Source organism: Lepidothrix coronata, unplaced genomic scaffold (genome assembly GCF_001604755.1).
Source record: "Lepidothrix coronata isolate B3197 unplaced genomic scaffold, Lepidothrix_coronata-1.0 Scaffold6, whole genome shotgun sequence".
Lineage (NCBI taxonomy): Eukaryota > Metazoa > Chordata > Aves > Passeriformes > Pipridae > Lepidothrix > Lepidothrix coronata.
This window is the reverse complement of record NW_016690186.1, coordinates 7689357-7713047: the sequence shown is the minus strand read 5'-3', so window position 1 is coordinate 7713047 and position 23691 is coordinate 7689357. Positions and strand designations below refer to the sequence as shown.

Genomic DNA, 23691 nt, shown 5'->3' with positions numbered 1-23691 from the left:
AACCAGAAAGGAGAAATGGTTGTATCAGATCAAGGTAAAAAAACCACAGGGATGAATAAATGGGATCCAACACAGTAAAGGGGAGTTCCAGGGGATTGGGGCAGGGGGAGCGCTTTCCAGGAGAGGGAAGGAAGAGATAAGCTGAAGCCACTAATTTTTCAACACAGAAAGAGCAAAAGAAAGAAGAGAGGCAAGAAGAAAATGAGAGAAAAATATCCAAGTTATTGAAGTCAGGAGAGAATATCCCTACTGCCAGAAACCATGAGCACTGTAGAAAAGTACAAGCTAGAGGTTGTAGGAGTGATTAGAAAATGACAGAACTGATTGTATCTTAAGTCAGAAAAACATTTTACAGGCAAGAAAAGCAAAGCATTATATTAATAAAAGCAAACACTTCTTGCTGCAGCAGATTTTCATCTTCCATAATTTGAAGTAAGGATTAAAATCACTTGACAAATTCACATTACTTCCTCAACTTTCCTTCTTCTCCTGCCCTCTTATTCTGCTCACTTCTCACACTTTGTCCTCAAGAGCAGTACTGCTATCTGACTTTTATGTTATTCTGACAGGGCTTAGCCTATGAATCCATTGGAACCAAAGCTAACTCAGAAAGCTTTCCAAACATGAGCACATACACACTTTCTAAAAGCATTCGCAAACAGGAAGGATGGCTTTCCTTACTTAAGGAAAAAGCCATAATAAAGAAAGGTTTTTAACATAACTGCACTACACAATAAATACATTTTACACTGTAGAGGTTAAACCAAAAGTAATATCTACTAAAAAAATATAAATGCCTTTCTGTTGATACCACGTCTGTTTGGATCTACAGTGTGTACCATCAGAAGACCTATTAAATTTAGAGGGGAAAACTACTTCAGCAGATTTCATGTGGTTTTCTCAGTGAGGGGGCTGTCTACAATAATTTCGAAGAGGAATCTGGGAGGTCTACAGGTCCATTCACCCAGCTCTACTCAATTCAGTAGTATCTGATCAGCACTCAGTTCTGCTCCTTGACTGAACCTGAGATTTTATTTTTCCCTCTAACAGTTTGTTTTGCTCCTCTCAACTTTCAGGTAGTGATTACTGTACAGTCATTTATAGTTAACAGATGACACTAGCACAACATCCAGCTCAGATCTGCAACATGCCATTGTGCAAATTCATTCGTTATGTGACATTATGATACCTAAACCCAACTTACAAATACCCTCTGCATTCACAAGTGACTTAGGAATATACACATAGAAGCAAAGTATGGAAAGCTGTACAGTATGAATCTAGAAAATACTCCCAGCAGCATATATCCTTTGGTATTAAGGAAATTTATAATGATCCATTTACAGTATAATCCTGTCCCAAAATCTGTTTATAAAGGTCTCACCCAAGCATTCGAGTGCAGCAATAAAATAACTGAGGAAGGAAGGAGGAGATCAGAAGCAGAGGATGGGAATCAGAAATAGAACAGTGCACAAAGCCACAAAGTGATAAGTATTGTTTACCTGTCAGTTGACATTGACTAATCTTGTGTTCTGTGATATCGCTCAGTGACTCAAACACCTGGAGGCAGCTGTCACAGCTGTGCACAGCTTCTTCTTCTAACTCCTCCCCTTCATCCGGCCTTTTCTTACAGTCTAGCACATCTCCATCTTCTGCCTTGTCTTCTAGTTTACAGTTAGAGTCTGAAAGAAAATCAAGACCATGATGTCAGGCATCTAAGAAGAGAATATTTAAAAAGGAAAAGAAAAAAAAAAAACCAAAATAGGTTCTTGTGGTAATGATGAGAAGAAAAATACTTGGCATGAGCCTGCAGCACACTGTAGATTTTATTGCTAAATAAGCAAAGGAGGCCTTTTTTCATTAATTTTTTTCTAATCTCAATGAAAAGAGAATTTCCCTTCTACTCCCACAAACACAGCTCCATTTTTCACTGAAGCTATTCTTCCATGCTTCGGTGTTAGGTTTGGCAATTTTATCACAGCTATTGAAGCTGCTTTGATCATCATAAGAAAGGATAAACCACCTATGCAATTAGTTTTTCAATGAAAAGAAAAATCAAATCAATAAGTGTGCAGGAACTTCTTTTCTCTGTTAACTACAGCGTTTCACAGGAAATTACCAGAATTAAGAGACTAACAAATTTGATTTACATAAACATGAAATTAATCTTTATTTTACAACCCACTCCAATACTCCATCACCACACTATTTGACGCACAAAGCCCTGGAAAGCTTATACCCTGGGTCAAAATGCTACACATGCTTTGAACTTGTGTATGACTTCAAAAAAAAGATCAAGCTCCTGTGTTCACCAGATCATGGAAAACTGGAAACTAATTATTGTAAAACCTAAAGAGTCCACAAGGAAAGCTTTGTCTGTTTGACATGCTAACAGGCATTCTGGGGATAACAGGATAGCTCCAGCCTCAGATCAGCAGCCCTGAGCCCAGCTGAAGCTTCTAAACTGGAAGAAGTATGCAGTCTCACCACCACCCCCTATGCAGAGACACCACAGAGCTCGCTGCACTGCCTTGGTTCTGCAGATGACCAGCCCAGTGCGATAATGCATACTCTAGAACTTTTCCTCCTCTGAGGAGGAGTGGAGTAGCTTTAACTACTCCTGACTTTTTGCCCACTTTACTAAAAGCTTCCTTCAAAAGACAGAAATAAAACAATCTGTCTTCCCTAATAAAGCAAGCTGGCACTTAACTTTGTTTTTCCTTGGGAACCACAGTACAACAAGTGAAACGAAGAAGAAAAATGGTTATGTACATTCCAGCAAAAGGAATGCAAGTGTTTCACCACTTTTCCCTTTTCTGCTTTGGCTGCCTCATTTTCCTTTTAGATATTTGAGAGAGCTGAGACTGAAATAAGTCATTTTAGAAAACAGGGACAAACTCACATAATAACAGGAGATTGTGCAAGTACATTTTAAGATGTTGTGCTCTTTAGCCAAGTGGGTGACTAACCAGGAGTAGGCTTCTTGGCCAGGGGAACAAAGAGGTGGTATCCGTGAACCCACCTTATTTGGCATTTCAATTGATTAGGATCACGCACAACTCCTTGGAAGGAAAGAAACTAAAACATGCCAACACTAAATTCATATTACAGCGATGAAGGGGTGGGGAGAAGCAGGAAGGTGATTCCACTTTAAACCACTCTCACATCCTCTCTCAGCACCCTACAGTAATGTGGGCACAGCCATTCCTGTATTTCTTGCTGCCCACAACCAAGGTCAGAGCTCTCATCATCTCTGCATCCTTTGGTCCACACTGCTGCACCCTGCCCTTCAACTGTGCAAACACAGATGGACCTGCAAGCAAAAACTGGAAATGACCCATGTCAGGAAGTCTTTCTCATGCCATGTGGCTTGTGATCAAAACCAAGGAATTTCTTTGACAGGGGTAAAGGGCAGAATTTATTTTTAAGGGAATTATATTACAGAGAGAAACCAGATTAATTTTTAAAAGTAAAAAACACATTCTGAAGACAAAAATATATTTGCCGTGCAAAAGCCATGCCTATACACCGAGTCCTTATATGACAAATTACATCCACAAGGTTCTTTCAAGAGTGGAAATTTCCACTTGGGCTGCTACTTCCAAATAGAAGAGTAGTCTGCAAATTTACAAACCAAAAAAGGGATGCTAATTAAATAAAAAGACCTTATGTCATTTTAGCCATTATTAAATGCTCTAAATCTAATAACTTCCATTACCACTTCATTTTCCAAGGTATTTTCAAAGATTAATAAAAGCAGTTAGGAGATCACCTGGTTCTAAGCAGTTTGGAAAATTAAATAATTGTCTTAACTATTGCAAACTGACCCCAACATCATTAAACACTTGTTGGAAGGCAGCATGTGCACATTGCATACTATTAGTTGTTCAGCTCAAGTCCCAGTTTCATCTCATAAAACTGAGAGCACTCAGGGAAATGTGGGCACTGGGTTTGAATTTTAACACAAGTATTTAAATGCTGCACATAAAGTTTACAAACCTGTTTGTTTTAAAATAAGAGTAGTGTCTGACTGCTTTAAGTACAATGCTGAAGGAAAGAAAAGGGAGGGAAGGGAATTCTCAAGACTTACTATTCAGAAGCACTTGCGTTTTACAGGAATTCAGCAATACACACACACGTAGGCACATATGCACTCCTTAGTGCACAAAAGCCTAAAGAATTGTTCAATTTAAAGCTTTAGACTTAGCGACCAGTTATTAAAATTAGAATCATTTTAAGGCTAATAATGTTTTGCTTCTCCTTCTGCATTTGCAGATATAAACTCTACAGGGACAGAAGTCAGTCAAGCTTATTCCCTTCTGCTGCAACTTTAGAATACATGCTCTAGCCAACTGGCACATTTGTTTTTAGGTCAACACTTAAGTGGGACCCTCTGGGACCTAGGTTCAAGTTTAGCCTACGACAGCTTTGTGAAATGAGTTCTGGCAGTCTCAGCCCCTCTCAATGAATGCATTTCCACTGTGATCTGCTTCTGTGAAGAGATGTCACCACCAAAATAAAAGATATTTAAGAGAGTAAATATCATTTGGACGCTTTGTGAATAGATAGCTTTTCTGCTGCAACAACAAATATCTTCCATCAAGAGTTAGTCTAATCTTAAGTAGTTACTTCAACTGAGGATAAGCTACCTTATTTGAGCAGCTCTTTTGAAAGACTAGAAGAAAACATTTTATAAATGTAATATGCAGTCATTCATCTGTACTTTCTCTTTAACCTCTTGTTCAAAGCTCATGCTCTTCTGTAGACTTCAGGGCAAATGTCATTCATCTCCCACATTTCTTTCTCCCCAGTATCTGCAACAATCACAGCTACAATTTCCTCAACAAAGATGGTCTTCACAGTAAGATTACTTTTCCCAACATCTGCAAATACCATTGTCATCATTTCCAGAGACTTCCCTGCCCTATTTCAGAGGCTGCCCATACACCAACTGAAATTTTTCAATACACATCAGCAACAACACACACACATCGTCTCCACCTGCAGATACCATTGAAAATTATCTAGTAGGGAAAGGAAGGTTAATTTTTTGGAACAGAAATAAATTCAGCCTATTAAGGCACCTTAAAAAAAATAAGAGAAAGAACAGTTGTCTTCTGTTCCTGATTATGTTAACACTATTTATAAATGGAAATTAAAAGAAGCATGATTTTCTCATTACTATGTTCCCTGGCAGGTGGTTCTCCCCTTCCCTTCTTCCTCCTTCTCATAAGGGATGTTATTGCTGTAACTTGGTCTAATAAAACTGCAACTTTGGGGAAAATGAAAAATTGCATTGGCTTAAAAGTGTTGGAGGCAATAAAGCCATGGACTTCAATTAATTTCAAGTATGGGAGCGGTTTAAGGCCAACCAGCAGAAATTCTATTCTGCCCATGTAAAAACGAGGTTTCACCACATTTACTTTTTATAACCCATATAAAAGTCAAGTAAAAGTAATGAATATCTAAAAGTCATCTCAGTGGACTGGCAAAGACTGTCTATATTCTTGAAACTCATCTTACATATTTCTGTCTATGTTGCAAGGATCCATAGATAATCACAACTAAAACATCAAACTACCAAGAAAACAGCCTCCTTTCCAATCCATTTCACTGTCTTGCAGTAGACCTCCTTCCAAGCCACTTCTGCATGGAAAAGTGCTGGCAAAAGAAAGGAAAACTTAGATCATGTGGTTATAATTATTACCAGGCAAGGAATATTTCTTCAGCTCAGTGGTAAAGTAAAACTCTGTCGCTCCCTGCTCCCAATAGTGTCCATCGCAAAACAACTGCCTCATTAAATCTCTGCAGTAAGATTAATATGCCGTAGCTGCACTACATTATAACTTGGTACTCTATAAAAAGCACATTTAATGGTTAGAGCCAGAGCTTAGATACAAAGTATTACTATAAAAACTTCTGGCAGTGTGTACACAGTGCGGGCCTTCTGTACTGCTTGCTCTATCAGAAGGTTTTTTGTCTTTAATATCGGCACTGCATTCTTGCTATAGAGAAAAACAGAATGCTAAATCCTGCTTAGAAACAGAGAACAACACAAGACATGATGGGAAATAAGTAACTAGCAAGACAACTTAACCATGGAGAATTATTTTTAAGAAAATACAGAAAAGCAGCCATTCCTTGACATATTGATGTCCAGTTTTGCAGTTGTCTATTTTTCAACTTCATGTGTCTACAGCAGTACAAGTTGGGGGGTTTTTTCAAGTTTGCAGATGGTTAAATGGAGACATATGTACATTGAGAAGCATTTGAGAAATTTGCCATTAAAAAGGCAAAGAACTCCCTCACTTTTATTTACTCTTTTCACACAATCTAGTTTATGCACAAAGCCACTAGAACCTATAAAAGGCACGAAACACATACCCATAAGAGAAATATAAAGTCCTCTAAGTGAAGAAAAAATTAACTGCATTCTTAACCTTCATAAGAGGAATAACTCCAACTGCTCTCAGACAAATTACCTACACATATTCAGAGATGACTAGCCTTCGAGGAATATCCTTAAGGAGCCAGCCCTTACACCGAAAGGTGACCTCAGCTGAATGAATAAAACTATTCAGATGAGTCAGTCTTTCTCTTCAGATAAAATTTGGTGGAACCACTACCAAAGACAGAAACAAATTATTTCTTGCATTCTCAGAACCGTGTTAGAGAATAAAAGAGTCCTTGTTGTTATTGGGAATTAATGATTATTTCTTCATCATTAATAACAATACTTATCCCTGTGATCCTGACTCAAACAACAGTTTTTTCCACACAATCTCACTGACTTAATTTTAAGGAGCCCTTAATTAATCCCTGACTGGTAAGAAATTATACAAACATCTTAAAAGAATTTACCCTTATGCACATATTTTACAAATACAAAAATAGTTTAAGTGGAATGAATAACCAAGTTTATCTGAAATGGCATAGAGTGGTGTTTTACATGGGGAATGTAGAGAAGAATTATTTTTAACAAAAAAAAGAAAAGAGAAAAAAGAAAAGCATGCTGCACTTTAGAAGCATCTCACTTTCAGCTGACTGACCTACAAAAGGCAGAATTTCTAATTGTGAGAAATTGAAAGGTAACGGGAGAGGAATGTTATTTTCCATTGCAAGCCCCAAGAATGCATTTTAAGCTGAAACGGAGAAAGAAGAGTGCAGGCACTGCAAAAACACCCCAGTACAAAAATCCCTCATACTGTTGTCAAATGGTAAGCAAGCACTAATGAAGGAATTCAGCATTACCAGTTTGTGCTGCTGGGTGTCCCACACCTGCCTGATGGTCCTCTGTTTCATTTTCTTCTACTGTCAGAAAAAGGTAAACAAAACAAACAAACAAAAAAAAAACAAACAAAAAAAGATGTTAGGTAGGTAGCTGAAGTGTTTCTAGCATCTTTACACCAGCCTTAGTTCTGAAAGCCAGCAATGCTTGCACAAGACAGGCAAGAAAAGCTGCACTGCAAAGTGCGAAAGTGTAGACCAGACCAAGACAGAATACATTGCTGTATGGAAGCTACAAATCTGAGAACAGAGTGATCAAATCATTTTCATGGCTTAAAAAAACAAATCGAATTTCCTCTGGGATATTTGTCTTCAATGCACTTTACTGTATTTGATTATGGAACTAAATGAGAGAACAATCTGGGCTTTAACATTCTGCTTGCTCCACACAGATAAGAGAAAGCCTTCTCCTGGCAGATGGGAGAGGTGTGTGTGCTAATTCATACATAAGCTTTAAAAAATAATAATAATCCTATATTCAGTAGCAAACATCTCAGCAGTGCAGACAGCCTTGCAAAGGAGAACTAACCCCATGCTGTTTTACTGTATACACCATGCCAGCATCTTTCCCTTGGCTCACAGCTTTCCAGAGCAGTAGAACTAAAAACAATACAATTCTTGTCAGATTCACTATTCAAAACTTGTTGGGTGAGTGAACCTAACAAGAGCCATTCTGCTGCTACTTTGAAAAATTAGAGAGTGCTGTTCTCATATGCTCTGATACTATGCCTAAGTAAGATTGACTCTCCCAAAGCAAAAGTAAGGGAAGAGCTAAAAGGCAGAACCATTTCCTTTTTATTCTCCCAAAGACCAAACTCTTTGAGTTAGAGAACAGCAGAGAGAAAAGAATTCATTCTCCCTCCACAGGGGAAAAAGCTGAAAGGGGAAAGACTGTACTTCTGCAGCATTTCCACTCCCAAGAATTCAGACCTCAAAAAATAATCATGCAACTGAGTTAAAGTCCAAAGATTTGAGGTATTTTTCCTGGTTCTTGGGACAAGAGAGTGCAACATGTAGGGTCACATATAAATCTAGACATATATGCAAAAGAAGAGATACATATACACACTCCACAGGTACCTCTTTTCCTCCTCCGCCAACCCCAAGGCTTCATACAACTGGTTGTTTCTAGAATCTGAGTTTCTAGAAAAAAAACACCAGTTTTCATAAGGACACTCTTAGGACACCAGAAACTTGTAACACAGTGCATATATTAGAAAGAGTCAAGTACAATCTCTGGAGGACTCTAAACAATCTTTATCTCTGTCCCAGAGCTGTGGCTAGCAAGCAAACCCTTCTCATCTACAGAGATCTGATAAAAGTTTCCCCAGCCCTGGAGTCAGTCAAGTATTTCACAAAATACGATTTTATGAGCTGATTGTTTCAGTTGAACTTGTATTTTGCAGCCACAATGTTACCAGTACCTCAGCTGTGATAATACTGTATGATTTGCTTTGTTACACTGAAGCAGCCATCCCAGCGGTCCTCACAGCTAAAGCAAACCAAACAGACAAAGAAAGCAGTCCGAAAAGCTCACGAAAAGCTGAATTTTGGGGAACATGTGGTCAAACGCAAACTAACCTAAATAGAAGGATTTTTCACTGAGGCAGCACAGATCAGTAAGATTCATTAATAAAGCAAGAAAAATAATGAATACAACTACTATATAGTTTTTAAAAAAAGAAAAAAAAAGAAAGAAAACAAAACCAAAAAAAACCCAACCATCTTTTGTGACCCCCTGAAAGCCCCCAGGGAAACATCTGCAGCAGCCCAACCTGACTCGGTTTGTGTCTATCATCAGCTGTTGATCTATTTCCATAAAAGATTCTCAAGAACAGCTCTAAAACTGGAAATGAGTCCACCTTCCACCCCTCAAGAGGAAACTCACCTTTGTCATTAGCACCTATTGATCAACCTTATTAAGGGTTGTAGATGTATTAGCTGTCCTCAACCATGATAAATGTCACAACTCAGTCCAGAAAAGCAGTTTAAGAACTCTACAATTTCTTAAGTTTCAAGATGGAATTGAGGTCTCCAAACATGAACTTTTCAATAACTGATTCCCAAGTGGCTATCTGCTGAGAAGTAAACAAGATCTCCATTTGTAAGTGTTTGCAAACTGAAATGCAAGAGTTCATTTTTTTCTGCTTTTCTGTCCTGAATGTCTACTGCCACCAGCTGCAGTACCAGAATCTCTCGCCGCTCCTGAAAAGTGACTGCACAGTGAAATGTACTCAGCTTCACACTGCTGACTGAGAGCTACACCAAACATTTCTATGTCTTAAAATGGAAAAAAAGAAACATGGATACTGCCTAACAAATTGTTTCCAGGTACGCAATTTTGTACCACGAAAACATGACAGCATATGCCTTGTGAAACCAAACATTTTACAACTTCCCTGCTATTTTGGGATCTGAAAATTCTATGAGAACTGAGGTTTGCTTTCAACAAAAGCTGACCACTATGTCTTTACTGCACTAAAAAAAGCAAACAAGTATAAAAGCAGTTAACTCTGTGGCTAGCATCTTTCTAAACTGTTGTTCATCTCTTTAAGGATTCTCAGTCACAACAGTACCAAGTAGGTCACAACAGGCCACGGCACAAAGACATGCTAATAATAGTCAAGTAGACTAACATATTTGTCAGGAAAATTAAATCCATATTTAAGGAGAAATACAATAAAAGGGGAAAAAAACTACTCCACGAAACCCACTGAATTAAGGAAATCTTAGCATTAGCACAAATCACCCACAAAATAGCATCGCATTTTGCTTTGCATTAAGTTAGCTCATTCCTCCAACTAGCAGGGGTATTCCTCACATTAAGATACAGCTGGTATCATCAGATAAGCTCTTGATTAGCACTTAACACCTTTCCACAGCCAGATTCTGAAAACTTCAGTGCTATTTCAGCTCTTCAGACCACTGTTAAACTCACCTGACTACAAAAGGTAGTGTGACATGCAGTCAACTTCCCTTAAACATTAACTACACCATTTTCTTTCAGAAGAGGAAAGCACCTCTAAACAGAATCTATGTAAACAGATGCTTTAAATTTTGCTAACCAAAAACATTTCTCTAGCACTAGCATGAAATGCAACTTTAAAAAGCTACAAGGATGATATGCAAATAAAACAGTAGCATGTATGCACTGTCATTAATTCCAACATCAAAATTATTGATACTCTAGGACTGCAATTGTGCACAGGGATGTCCATCTTCATTATAGCATAAGGAAAGATGAACTCTGTGTAATAAAGTCATGGACCACCAGTGAAGGAGAGGCCTCAGGAAAGTAGAATAAACCTTCTGAATCCAATATGAATAAGTGATGTTACTGCTAAACAGCACTTCTAGATACATCTTAAACAATGTTGTCACAAAAGCAACAATATTCCTTGTCCCTGCAACTGCGTGTTTATGGCCACGGGTCACCTGTTTCTTCAGATGTGAAGTATTTCTCAATTGACTTATGTGTTCCTTAAAACAATGAATGATCAATTTCTTACTATATATTTTCTCAGGGCAACTCTTGAGAAACAAAACAAACAGGAACCCCCAAGTAATAAAATTTCGAGAAAGGATCAGGTCACCACAACTGTGGCACCAGGCTTCTTGAGAGCAATTTAAAAAAAAAAAATAATCTCAGTAAGGGAAAAGAGAATTCCATCATGTCAATTCTATCTCCAATTATAAAAGCCTGTGGTTTGGACAAATACCAGATTTTAAAATTTTACTGAAAAAAATTTTTTAAAAAAATCTCTATCTAAACTGAAGTTGTATCCATGTGAGAGGTTAGGACATTTCAGCTTTTGTACAGCCAGTGTCCAGGGCAAACCCTGGTTTCAGTTTAGAGCACCTCTCATGCTCAGGCTGCTTGAACATCAGCATTAAGACCAATTATTCCTTTTTAAAGAAAGAAGGGAAAAAAAAAAAGAAAAAAGGAAAACAACCCAATAAATCAAGTAGAACCATCAAGGACAGCCAATGAGGAAAACTTGTGGAAATTTTGATATAGAGGTCCCAAAAACAATTAATCTCCTGACTGCTCTACAGCAACACCTGCTGATCATTGAGGATTTCACCCCTTTTGCTTAAAGTCTGTTCACGGGACACATGGCTAGCTGATAAAGGAGGGAGATTATAAAGTTACTATAAAATATATACAGATTTTCTAGCTTGCAAAATCTCATTCATATTCTACTGACTAACCAGGATTCCCCTTCACTGAAAAGTTAATCTGTAGATTTAGCACCCTAAGGAAGAGCACAAGTCGTTTCTGGTTGATGCCTGGAAAAATCTTGTACAGAAAAGAAATGGATAAAATTAGATACGTGGAAAAGCACATTTTTCACTGAAAGGGATGCCTTTTGGAGAATTCTGGCTAAGATTTACGGTTTCTGACCTATTACAAACCATAATAAAATAAAAGCAAAAGATAATTGAAAAATTCTATTTTCTTCAAATCTAGGTAGATTAATAAATTTTGAAAAAGAAAAAAACAACTGCCCCAATTGCCTGAGCCTCTTTTCAGCTTGTTAAACAAAGCAGGATAAGCCACATATCCCCAAATAAACTATAAAAATAGATTGCTATTGATTTATCCCTTCCTAAAACATATTCCTTGAGAGATGTGAAAACAAACCTAATATAACAACTACAACTGTTGGGATAGGAAGTTTAGAATATATATTTTTAACCTGCACTTTGCATTTCCTACAATTCAATACTTGATCTATAAACATCCATTAGCATATGATTAGTAATTCAATTTAAAACCATCTTTGCACAATAGCCTTTTTCTTAGGATGGTAACTTTGCCAAGTGCATCTTCAATCTACATGTGTGAATAATTTCTGCAGACAAGTAATAGAGACACTAGCTGTATTAGCATAATCAATACACAATTTACCGAGTTACCGAAACAGAACAGAAATAAAACGTGTGTGCCATTATTTCAGTACCTACAAATGACTGTAATTTCTGGAAGTATCTCTCCACTTTTCTTTTCCTTTCTCCTCATGGCCACATAAAAACCAAGAGGACATTCATACTGACACCATCTACAGGTAGATATTAAGTATGATTAGACAGATTAATCATGTAGCAGAAGGCAAATTTAAGAGCCAGTTGCAGAGGGTGTTGAGTATCCTCTAAATCTATTAAAGTCAATGGATTTTAAAGATGTTTCACACCTTGCAATAAGGTGCTGTGGAAATATGTCTCCACAAGGGTTCAGTCAGGATACAAAACTGAAATTAAAGAAGTTACAGAGAAATATTAAATGCAGGATCAGATGCCCATGAATCATCTGCTAGGGCTACACCTTCTCTCCCTAAGTGCCACTGGCACTCTAAGACTCACCTTTTAGACTCTTCTGGCCAGCATATTGAAAGCACAGGATTTCACACTTGGCTATGCCACATGTAAGCAGCAATTCAGTGGGTGACTCCTGGAAGTCAACAACCATTTCAGAATGGCCTTTAAGACAATTGTCACTCATAAAAGTCCAGAACTACTAAGAAAATATTGTTTTCAGAACAACTCCACCTAGCATCAATTCACGTCTATCAGCTACTAACCAGAACCTGATTATCAATTTGACTGCCAAATGTATATCTTCCCAAAGACTTTAGAGCTAGAAGAGTTGGAAAAAGAAATGCACTGGCATATTAACACTTCAAATATCTACATTCCAGAACTCCACTGAAAATTAGTTCTGTGTGTAGCCACAACTTCAAAAAAATCCAATTAATCATATGCATGAATATTTATATGTCAGATTTGTTTTCCTTTGTGCTGTGACATACCCCCTTTCCTATTGCTATTCCCCCCCCCAGCATTGTAATGATATTTTCTTAACACTGGAAATTATTTTCCTTAAAAGATTCCTGTTATATAAAGCATTCTTTAGTCTTCCATTTGCTTTTTCCAGAAGACAAAGGGACTTGTATTTTTCACTCCTCTCTTTAGTCTATCCCAACACTGAGCTTGGGTTTTTGTTTTTTCCCCTAACGTTCTTCTTGTAGAAAGACTGAATTAGGAGTTCCCAATTAAACTGCAGTGGTTGGAAAATATTATTCTTATGCTAAAATAAAGTATTTTCCTAGGCAGCACATAAACATAAAAGTAATAAATACACTTAAGTGGAAAGAAATTATGCTTAAGAAATCCTTTGGATATTCTTCCAACCCTTGATCTCAAGGGTGACAGTATCCAAATGTGACAGCCTAAAGACGTCCAGTTTTACATAACACTGTGCAGAAAAAGCAGAAGACGCTCTTTCCAGCAGCAGAGGGATAATTCTAAACCCCAAAGCTGGAGGGGATATATTTTTCTGGATAGTGAGGTAACAGATTAATTAATCCTGCCCAGAATGCTAACTTTGCCTCCCTAATCACGCATCCTTGAACAAGGTTAAACCACACTCATATTTCTATAGTTTAAGTAAACTAATAATGTTATATTTTAAAAAGTACTTTTCTCCAAAGAATCTTAGAGCTTTTTATAAACCTCAGGTAAATTTCAGACATCACTAAGACTCTAGCATGCAATGTAACAGATTATAATAGATCTCTGAGTCAAACAGAGGACCACAGTGAGAATTAACAAAGCAAGAGGGAATCTCTCTGGGAGATAATTCTTAGTATCAGGGTCAAGACTTTCAGCTGTTTTGCCTGTCTTGGATCAAGTATTCCACCTCCATTCCTGACAATGTGTCTGTGGGCAGCCAGTCCATTTTAGGTGGAAACAGAAGTTAGGAGGCTAAGAAAAATTTTAAGCCTAATTACCAAAGCCAGTACTTAACATGAACACATTCAGATTCCTCTCAGTACACCAGATCTATGTATCACCTAAGCTTTCTTACTCAGAGCGACATAAATAAGAATTTCTGATACTCCTACAGACCTGTATTTTCAACTTTGCTTAGAAAACAGGGAATTCATTAAACACTGTCTACAAAAGTCACAACTCAGCAAGAGAGAGCAATTTGAATCCAGCTGATGCATGGCTCACAGAACCTCAAAGTAACCAATATTACACAACTCTGAAGACATGTAATGTAAGGAAGAGCTACGAGGACTTACAGTAAAGGTTTCTGTAGATGATCATTGCCTTTGAAAGTTATTTATTTATGTGACTAAAATGAGACACTTAAAATGAGGAGTTTAGGCTGTCTGACACTGCTCTAGTACAAACAAAATACAGCTGCATGCTTTAGCTCTGTTACCTGAAGACATACATTTATCTGAGTAAAAAAAAAAAAAAAACCACACCAAAAACCTACCTCCTTTCTACTGAGATTATCCCTGATTTACCAAAGATCTCCATCTATTGTATACCAGGGTTTTATAAGTTTATTTTTGATCCCCCAAACTCTCTGCTCTATTCTAGATGACTTTCTACCATGTACAACAGCTATATGGCCTATATCCAAAAATGAGCTTAGAAGCCAAAAAACTTGTGCAGGGATGCTGCATCTAAATTGCCAGCAGTTCTGCTCAGATACTACTCAGGTCAGGCAGTGTCTATGGTTTTACCATCAAAGCTTTCTCACTGCTGTGCAGCCCAACACTGAAATCAAAGTGAAGCCCCACCATTGCTGGACAGTGGAAGATTAAATATTCTCCTGCCTGCCCTGGATTTGGATGCTGTCTTATGGGCTGGTTCTTCAGAGTTCATATACCCTTCCCTGGTCACTGCAAGACACTGGCAGAAAATGTTTGGGTTGAAACACATCTTCCTTTCCCCCTCTTGCCCACACCCACTAGTTAGATCACTCACTCAGGATGTGGGTGGCACCAGTTGAACTTTCTCCTCTGTCAGTCAGAAGGATTTGTACTCACACCGTGAGCTTCCTAACAAAGAGCACTTACCCTCAGACTTGAGGTGCACTCATTCATTGCTGTTGAAGCTGCCATATCTCATCTACAATACTCACTGAACTAGAAAGAAGGAGAATTAGCATGATACTTTATCCTTGTGGTTAGGGCACTCACATGGCAAGTGGGATATGTGGACTCCAGTTCTAGTTTCACTGAAATAATTCATCAGAAGAAATATTGCAGACCTGGCAGATCAGGACCCACGTTTTCTCTTGCTTGTAGTATTCAAGCCTTTAGAGTCATGAGTCTCATAAATGAATGCTTTTTGTCACCCTGTTGTCCAACAAATACTTAATTACACTTTTGAAAAGGGAAACTTCATCGACAAAAAATAACAGGGCAACTCACACTCATAGCACAATATGTTGCTATGTAATGACTGATGTTCTCCCAGTGAGATACAGATTCAAACACCTTTAGACAAAGCACAGAACAGAACTCCTGCCTCTAACATTTTAGCAGAGCAAATAATGTTCTCTCTTCAGCAAAGGGGAGAGGAAGAGCAGCAGTACACCACCTCAGTTCCTTATAACCTGGAGGAAAGGAACCTATTCCCTTATCTCCAAAAAGTTGGGTCAGATAAGTCACTGCTATGAGATATCCTATTGCACTAAGAGAGAAACCCACGTCTAGAACAGGGGAGAAGCTAAGACACACTATTATTTCCGAGTTTTTCCTAACATCTCCTTAAAGTAGTTCCTACTCAACAACATTCATAAACCCCTAACTACCTGCAAATTATATAAAGAGTCCAAGAGCCTGGTGCAATGTGACTATCCCACTAGGCAACCAGTCACTATAAACTAAGCATGTCTGCACTAATGTCTTGCAGTATGCAAGGCCTCATTTTTTTGTACCCAACCTTAAAGGTTTCTGACATTTCTTCACAGATTTACATTTGCATCGGACAAGCATGTCTTCTACTCAACAGATTCACCAGAAATTGCAAACCTAATCTGTTCCTATGCTCTAGCTCCTTATAAGTCACGTTAACACAACCCCTTCCCAGTCAGTGGTTGCACGCAGAGACCAATACAAACCCATTTCCTCCTCTCATCTTCAGAGTGAAAACGTTACATTAAGCATGGATCTTGACATCCTGTTGTCCTGGAACCAGTGAATCAGAAAGTTCCTTCCTCACAATTGTATTCTTTGGAGGTGGAAAATAATTAACTTCCCCAACCCCTCCTCCTTCCTACTGCCACTGTCAAAGTTAGAAATTCACTTGACTCTGAAAAAAAAAACTCAGCCATCATAATTTGGTGCCAGAGAAAGTTTTGTTGATCAAAGCATAGCCTAGTCTTCCCAAATACACTGTCTCACTACATCACATCATCTAGTCCAGCAACATAGCAAGTATTTTATTTTTGTTTTTAAAGTTCCTTTCAAGAAGTGAATGAATCAATAATAGAAGTTGAACTTGACAGGTCACCAAAAAAAGTGAACAACAGAAAAATAAAACTAGAGAATCAATTATCAACAAATTCATTGTTTGGAATATATTTTGCCAGCAAAACACAACGTAAAAATAGTATGGGTACAACAAGTCTCAGGGACTGTATACAAAAGCCATCTATTGTACAGTTACCCAGGGCATTCAGATTTAGAAGTGCTCTAGCTTATCCACACTCGACTGGAACACCAAGCATCTGTATAAGAAGTTAGGAGATCAGTTTTGCATTTGTGTTAAATAAGGACAAAATTCCTGTTTTAGGTTATTGCCTTGCACGAGAGAATAAGCTCTCCAAAAATGGGGTTTGGGACAGAGGGAAAACACTGATAGTCCACACTATCAACATTCCATCCATTTGTCCTTGGGACAAAAAGGTGTTCCGCTTCAACTGTTTAACTAATGACTAGCGCTTCCAAATTTGTAAGACGGTTAACTAGTTACTGATACTGTATTTTTCAAGAACCACAGCAAGCCCATATCAATTAAAGAAGGGGGGCAGAAGTCACTATACCAATAGGTATATATAAAACTTTAAGAAATCTTGAAGGACTAGAAGTCCCAACCTTCCAAAGAAAAATAGCACCTAATGGCACCTTTAGTTAAAAGTGAAAGTATCAGTCGAATCACTTACTGAAAAAACATCCCTCTATCTTACTCCTATGACAAAAAGAGGAGGAAAAAAACACAATGAAAACAAGTTCCCAAAATCTGAAATTTCATTGGGCTTTAATTGTGTAGAATTTTAAGTAACAACCCTACAACTCTTTTGAGTACACATTATATGAATTCAACTGTACAAAGAACAGTTGCAGTATGACATGCACAGCATCACTCTAGTTAAAGCAAAATCTAAGACTCAAATGTGCACACCCCAGAAGAACATGTATAACCTAGACTAAATCCTGAAAAGGACGCGGAAAATAATCTTCTCTGTCTTTTTCTTAGTAATTACACAGTATAGAGGGAAAAAAATGTGTCTGAAACTAAAGGAACACAAAGTGGGGGGGAAAAAAGCATGACCAGTGTTAACTAATATTCTAAATATGGAAGACAACTCTCCTGGTTCAAAAATCCACTGGAAGAGGGCAATTTTGTGCAATCTTACTAATGTGTGTGCAGAAGAATATAAAGCAGATTTTTTTGGAAAGTAGGAGGGCTGAATGAAAATGCTAATTATAACAAGTTGTAATAAGGATACCCCCAAGATCAGCCCTATCTTTTTTGCTACAGCATAGTCCCTAGGCATATGGCTAACTACTCCTTGATCATTATCCCAGCTAAAACTAAAGCCACTGAAGTTTAGGAGACTCATATCTAACAGAATTTCTTTCATCTCTAATAATTGCTTAACTAGCATAATTACTCATACTTGAGGTGAAATAGAACCCAAGTTGTCTAAAATTAAAACAAAAACAAACCTCACCACCTCTTTTGGTCTTTGCACATCCATCTTTTGTCAGAATCCTATGCCAAATGTTGCATTATGATTTAGAAGTATTTAAAAGCCTCTCTTGTGCTGTCCAACTTTTATAAAGACAGCAACTGGAAAACTTTAATGCTTTGTAGTAACATGCTGCAAAATGTATTTGAAAACAGACATGTACGTTTTTACAGCATCAAATAAAACAGGCCAAATTCTTTGTAGATCTGTATGTTGTCCCTTCAGGGAAATGTATATATATGTACATATATATCTCACAGTTCTGATTTAAGTGAAATAGCGCATTTTCCCAACCCCAACTGGGACTGATTCTGAGCTCAGGTAGCCCTGCAGGAACCAATGGAAACTCTAAAATAGAGCTGGAAAAAATACTAAGAGGTTGTCTTAAGGTATCGGCATTATACTCTATTTTATTCAAGCTAAAAAGAAACCCTCCAAATATCTTATTTTCATTGTTTTACACAGGAAAAAAAAATATTGAATCCATATGGTCTGCACAAAATGTTAACAGTTTTTCTAGATCTTTTCCTCATGTACAGTTATTCAAAAGGAATTTTTTTTTCCAAAATGTGCAAGTTTGAAAATATTGCATCGTGTGTCAGAGCAGAGAATTCAGAGCAATTAAACAAGTTGTAAATTAGACAGAATGAATTACAGAGCAACATAAAGCCTTTCAAGACATCTTAGATCATGGTGGATAACGTTATCCTACACGTTAGATAAGTGCCTCCATTCTGACAGCTCCTCTTGTTACACAAGTTAACAGCAACTCAGGAAAACAAAATCAAACCAATCCAAACACACAGCATTACGAAAACCTCTTAATGTTATCTTTGTCACAAGATTTCACCTTTCTGTAAACTAGCAGTAACTGTTTAGATGTTCACTCCTAATAGTCTCTAATCCCGAGCAGCAGACAATGATGGTCAATATAACTCACGCTGGCCTCAGAAAGGACTGGCCAGCATTACTGCAATCCTACCTAATCAAGACCATCAATATCACTATGCATTGCCAAAGTCAATGAATATTACTAAAGTTTAGGGATGTTTTTGTTGTTACGGATTTTTTTAATACATAAAGAAGCTGGGGCATGCTTTGGCAAGTCCAAAAGAGAACATTATAAATAGTCTGCATTATAAAAAGATGCTAATCTTAAATCCTCTTTGTAATTTGTTTTTTTTTTATGTACTCTTTTATGTTCGGTATCTTAATTTTTGCCCTTTTTTAGATGGCCAAATAGAAGCCAGCAATTCACTCATGCATCAAACAGATGTTTTTGCTTTTCAGGCCAAATGGAATCTTATGAATTTTTTGTTCCCTCCCTGTAAAATGATGATGCCAAAATAACACAGTTCCTGAAAACAGCCCGTTCAGAAGAAGTTCTTTGGACCGCTAATACTGAAACTTTAAGTCAAGTTCACAGAAATCATGCCAATACTAATTGCTGTTTTTGTTTATGCTGGATTGATTATAGTCTAATCAGCAGACAATCTCATGACTTTCGAGTCTAGTCCATGCAATTTAGAAGCCAGGGAGGCTTGAGGCTGAGAATAAACATTCAAATAGTTGACAAATACAGAGAAATGTAAAGGCTACTGTTGGAAGGGGATCCGAATATCAAATTCTCTCTGAACTATTGCTGCTATTTGGTAACATTTTTGTTTTAATCCACTACTATTCTACCTTCCTTGGTACTACACCACACAACCTGCACCTCTGTATGAGAAACATTCTTTCATTTGGAATCTATGAGGAGGAAACAAGTCACATCAAAACACAGGTACACTTACTCAGTCTGCCGATACTCTGCATGAATTGAGTTGCAGTTATAAATTCATTCAGGATGGAAAGAGTACCTAGGTTTCCTCAAAAAGAGGGAAAAGCCTTCAAGAGACAATCTGGGCTTGGCAAAATATTTCAAGATACAAGCCTTCCTTAAGCAGAGCATTGGTATGTAAAATACAGCTGATGAATGCTTCCCTCTCATCTTTCTAGGAACTAACATTCAGAAATTTCATTTCTGCATGTAAGATACAAAATTACAATGAGTAAAAATTAACTTTTAAGTAAAAACAAAGTACTTTTTTTTTTTCCCCAAAGAGAAATCACTTTCAGAGATCAGCACTTCTACTAAACATGTGGAGCTGTACTAGTTTCCTGGTGATGGCTTATCTAACAACTGCCATTTCAGTGATTTTTCACAGGTGACTTTAGCATAATGAATATTACCTGGCTTTAGTTTAGAGAAACCTGAGTTTAACATTTAGTAGGACTATATTTTCATTCATTTTTTTTATAAAGAATACCTGTTTTTCTTTTGCAAGTGACTATATTTTTGTAACTTTTTTTTCTAAACAAACTTCCTCATCAAAAGCCGGTAGTAAGGGCAAAGGAAAAACCTCAAGCCCTCCCAAAATTAAAACCTCATAAACCAGAAAGGAAGGAGGGGGGAGGTAGTCAGTAACCTAAGGGTGATATCTCCAAAGCATGCAAAGTCACAAAAAAAGGTTTACCACTCAAATGGCCAAGTCAAACAAGATAAAAGAAGCTGCTCTTCCCCCCCACCCCCAACCCTTGCTTTCTCATCAAGGGGGTCTCTAGCACGGTTCTACTTAGGGAATGGCACTGCCCTTAGGTGTTAGGAATTTAAGGAGTCATAACAATTGCCCTTCCTCAATACCCTTCATTTGCACAGTGCCTCTTTTGGGGCTTGTACACGGGTATCATATCTCCGACTTCTCTTTCCCCACCTGCTTTTCTCTGGCTAACCTCCCTCCTTCAGCGAATGCATTAGGTGATTTTGATCAGGTCAATGATACTTAATAGATTTTTTTTCCCAGAAACTAGCCAAGGAAATGGGATAAATTAATCAGTAGAATGAAATATAGGTCAGGACTGATGAGTTTGATGCAACTGATGGTTCCCCTGCCTGGAAGAACCCAGCAGCTGAACTTTAATTCCTCCTTCCTAAAGTAAAATAAGATATTCAAATTACAGGTTTTCAGAAAGTTAAGCAATTTACTCTCCTTTTGAGACTTTTTTTTTTTTCCCTACAAACCTGCAGTATCCTGCACACAGACAGTGTTTTCCACAGAAAATAATTACAGTCTTATTTTTCCTTGGAATGATTTTTTTATTATTCTTAAATTATAAGGGGTTTACTTAATGTTAGCCATGCCTATTTTCTTTCCTAGGTCCAAATCTGAGATGCAATCTTCACCAAAAGCTGGGGACTGAAGTTGGCAAGAAACCAAAACAGGGAAGGAGGAAGAAAAAAAAAAAGAAAAAAAGGAAAGAGAGAAAAAAAAAAAAAAAAAAAAGGAATGCAAACAGAAACCAGGGTAATTCAAAAAAGCGTATTTTCAAGAAATAGAAGAAATTTAGTCATTAGCGAGTTCTTAACACCCACCATTTCAGATGAACATTAGTTTCATGCATTCAATATAAAAAGCTCAATTGTCATTTTGTTTTAATGTATTTACCTGCCTTGTATCAGTATTCCCCTAAGATATAAGTTCCAAATTAAGTTATCAAAAGTGACAGACATATCAAAAATATCTCTTATATCTTCCCCCCAGAAAGGGTTGCTAAGTACATGACAAATTGGAAATGTAATGTGTAACTCCATATTTTATTTAGATGTAAAACAGCACTCATGAGTTTAAATAACTCATTTACATACATTCAAAGAATAGTTTTTCAAATAAGCTATTTAAAATACTGTTTATTTTTATCTGTAGAAATACATTTTGTACTGACTAAATCAGTAATACTTTAAAAATAAGGAATTTAAATAAGCACTGCATTGGAGGTACAGTCAAAATTCTCCTTACTTACAGCTTTTGTTTGTTCACTAAAAATGAAGATGTAATAATTGATGGGCAAACTCTCATCCATGAATTTAAGTGCTATGTCTATGCAAGCATCTTTTAACTTCTCAGATGAATTGCATTATTAGCCCTTTCAGAAATCGTACAATCGGACTGCTTTCAGAATACTATTAATCCACTCAGAGACTGACATGATTCAAGAAAAATAAAACAGGGAAAATGAAAGAGATATTTGAACAAAGGCCACCAAGAATGATAACCTACTCCCCAAAGGTAATTACTGCAGCAATAATTACAGATGATGATTGATTTACTGCCTGGTTTTAGCTGAAAAATAGTAAATAAGACTCTGCAAAGAAATCTCTATCATCTCCATTCTGAACATTAAGTGGTTTTCTTAAGTCAGTAGTTTATGGACAGCAAATCCAAGCTACTCCATCTGAATCATACAGTCTTACTGTTTTCTCATTTTAGGTATTCTCAGGCGACTGGTACATAAGGCAGGCAAAGTCCATACCTCCACATAAAATGGAAGCTGTATCTTTTGTTTTAAATTAAGTGTGATGTTTACAGGAAGATATTTGAAACAAGCCTTCACTCTGTAACACATGTAACAAATCACCAAGAATGAAACATGTCCAATGTCTAACAGGAGAACAATTTCCTCTACTTGCCAATTAATTGAATGAACCTTTATTCCTTTGCACTTAAATACTTGGAGGTCTAAGACTACCCCTCAATTAAAGTTTTCCTGCATCTTTTAGCAAATATGGCTAATTGGTCTCTCTCCTACTGGCTCTAAAACTCTTATGCGCACGTAAATAAATCCTCCTTGGGAAGCTCAGAATATAAGCGCGCGCCCAAGCAACAGAACTTTCATTGTGGTATCATTTTTAAAAGGTAAAGGGATGAGCGGCCCGTTTGTTCTTCACAAGATGCCAAACAAAAGCACCACTGAACTGCGCAAACTTCGGTAAACTAGATACAGACGGCAGCAGCAGGTAAAACAGTAAATTCAAGGCACCCTTTATTTCCTTTTAAAAATATCTGGAGAGTTAAAAAAAAAAGAAAAGAAAAAGAAAAGAAAAAAAAAAAGAATTGAAGCCTGCTCTAAAGCTCACTGAAGTCAACAGGAAGACTTTGAAAAGGGAACTCCTGGAAAGAGTTGTTTCAAGGGAAGGGAGCACAGTCTTTTTGCCAGGTCCTCCTGTGCAAGTCCATAAAAGCAGACCCCGCTCCTGCTTTCTAACTATGAAATTGCACTGATTTCCAAGCACTTAACTCCTGGTGTTCGCCAGCCCAGCCGGGAAGGAAACGCGGCCTGCCTTTTGCCCGCCACGGCGCGGCTCGGGTCACCTCCCGGCCGGGGCTGGCCGGGCTCTGCGCCCCCGTCACCGCCGGCAGTCCCCCGGGCCGCACCAGTGCCCTCAGCTCCGATGGCCTTTCCCTCTCGCCCTCCCTTTCCCCCTCCAGAGCCCTACCCCCCAAAAGTAGACAACTTATAGATGTTCTGACCTGACGCCACCCAGGTTTTATTCAACTTCACTGCACTGTACAGACCGGCCCGGGAGGAGCGCGCCCATCCAGAGATGTTTATTTGAGGTGACAGCCACCCTCAGCCGCCTTCCCAGCTCGCCGGCGGGGAGAAGCCCCTGCCCGCCCAGCGGCTCCCGGCTCCTCGGGGGGCGGCCACTGGCTCCTGAGGGGAGGGGAGGAGGGGGGGGGCGGCCCAGGGCTGCCCGCTCCTCGGGGGGCGCGGGATGCGCGGGATGCTCGGGCGGGCGACGCTCC

The 23691-nt window shown here is 38.1% G+C and overlaps 1 protein-coding gene across 7 annotated transcripts in view; it reads right to left on the bottom strand.

The window, feature by feature from the left end:
- ZNF521 (zinc finger protein 521) overlaps positions 1-23691 on the bottom strand; it is a 236066-nt gene that overhangs the window by 210132 nt on the left and 2243 nt on the right. For 2 of the 7 annotated variants that reach the window (XM_017833380.1, XM_017833372.1), the window contains one exon: positions 1503-1682. Coding sequence is in view for 5 of the 7 variants with exons in the window: in XM_017833372.1 (XP_017688861.1) it covers positions 1503-1682 (180 nt within the window). In the remaining 2 variants the exon portion in view is untranslated. Of the gene's footprint in view, positions 1-1502; positions 1683-7251; positions 7312-8367; positions 8431-23415; positions 23450-23691 lie in introns of those variants that run through there. The other 5 variants (XM_017833364.1, XM_017833336.1, XM_017833345.1 and 2 more) reach the window with 5 other exon arrangements.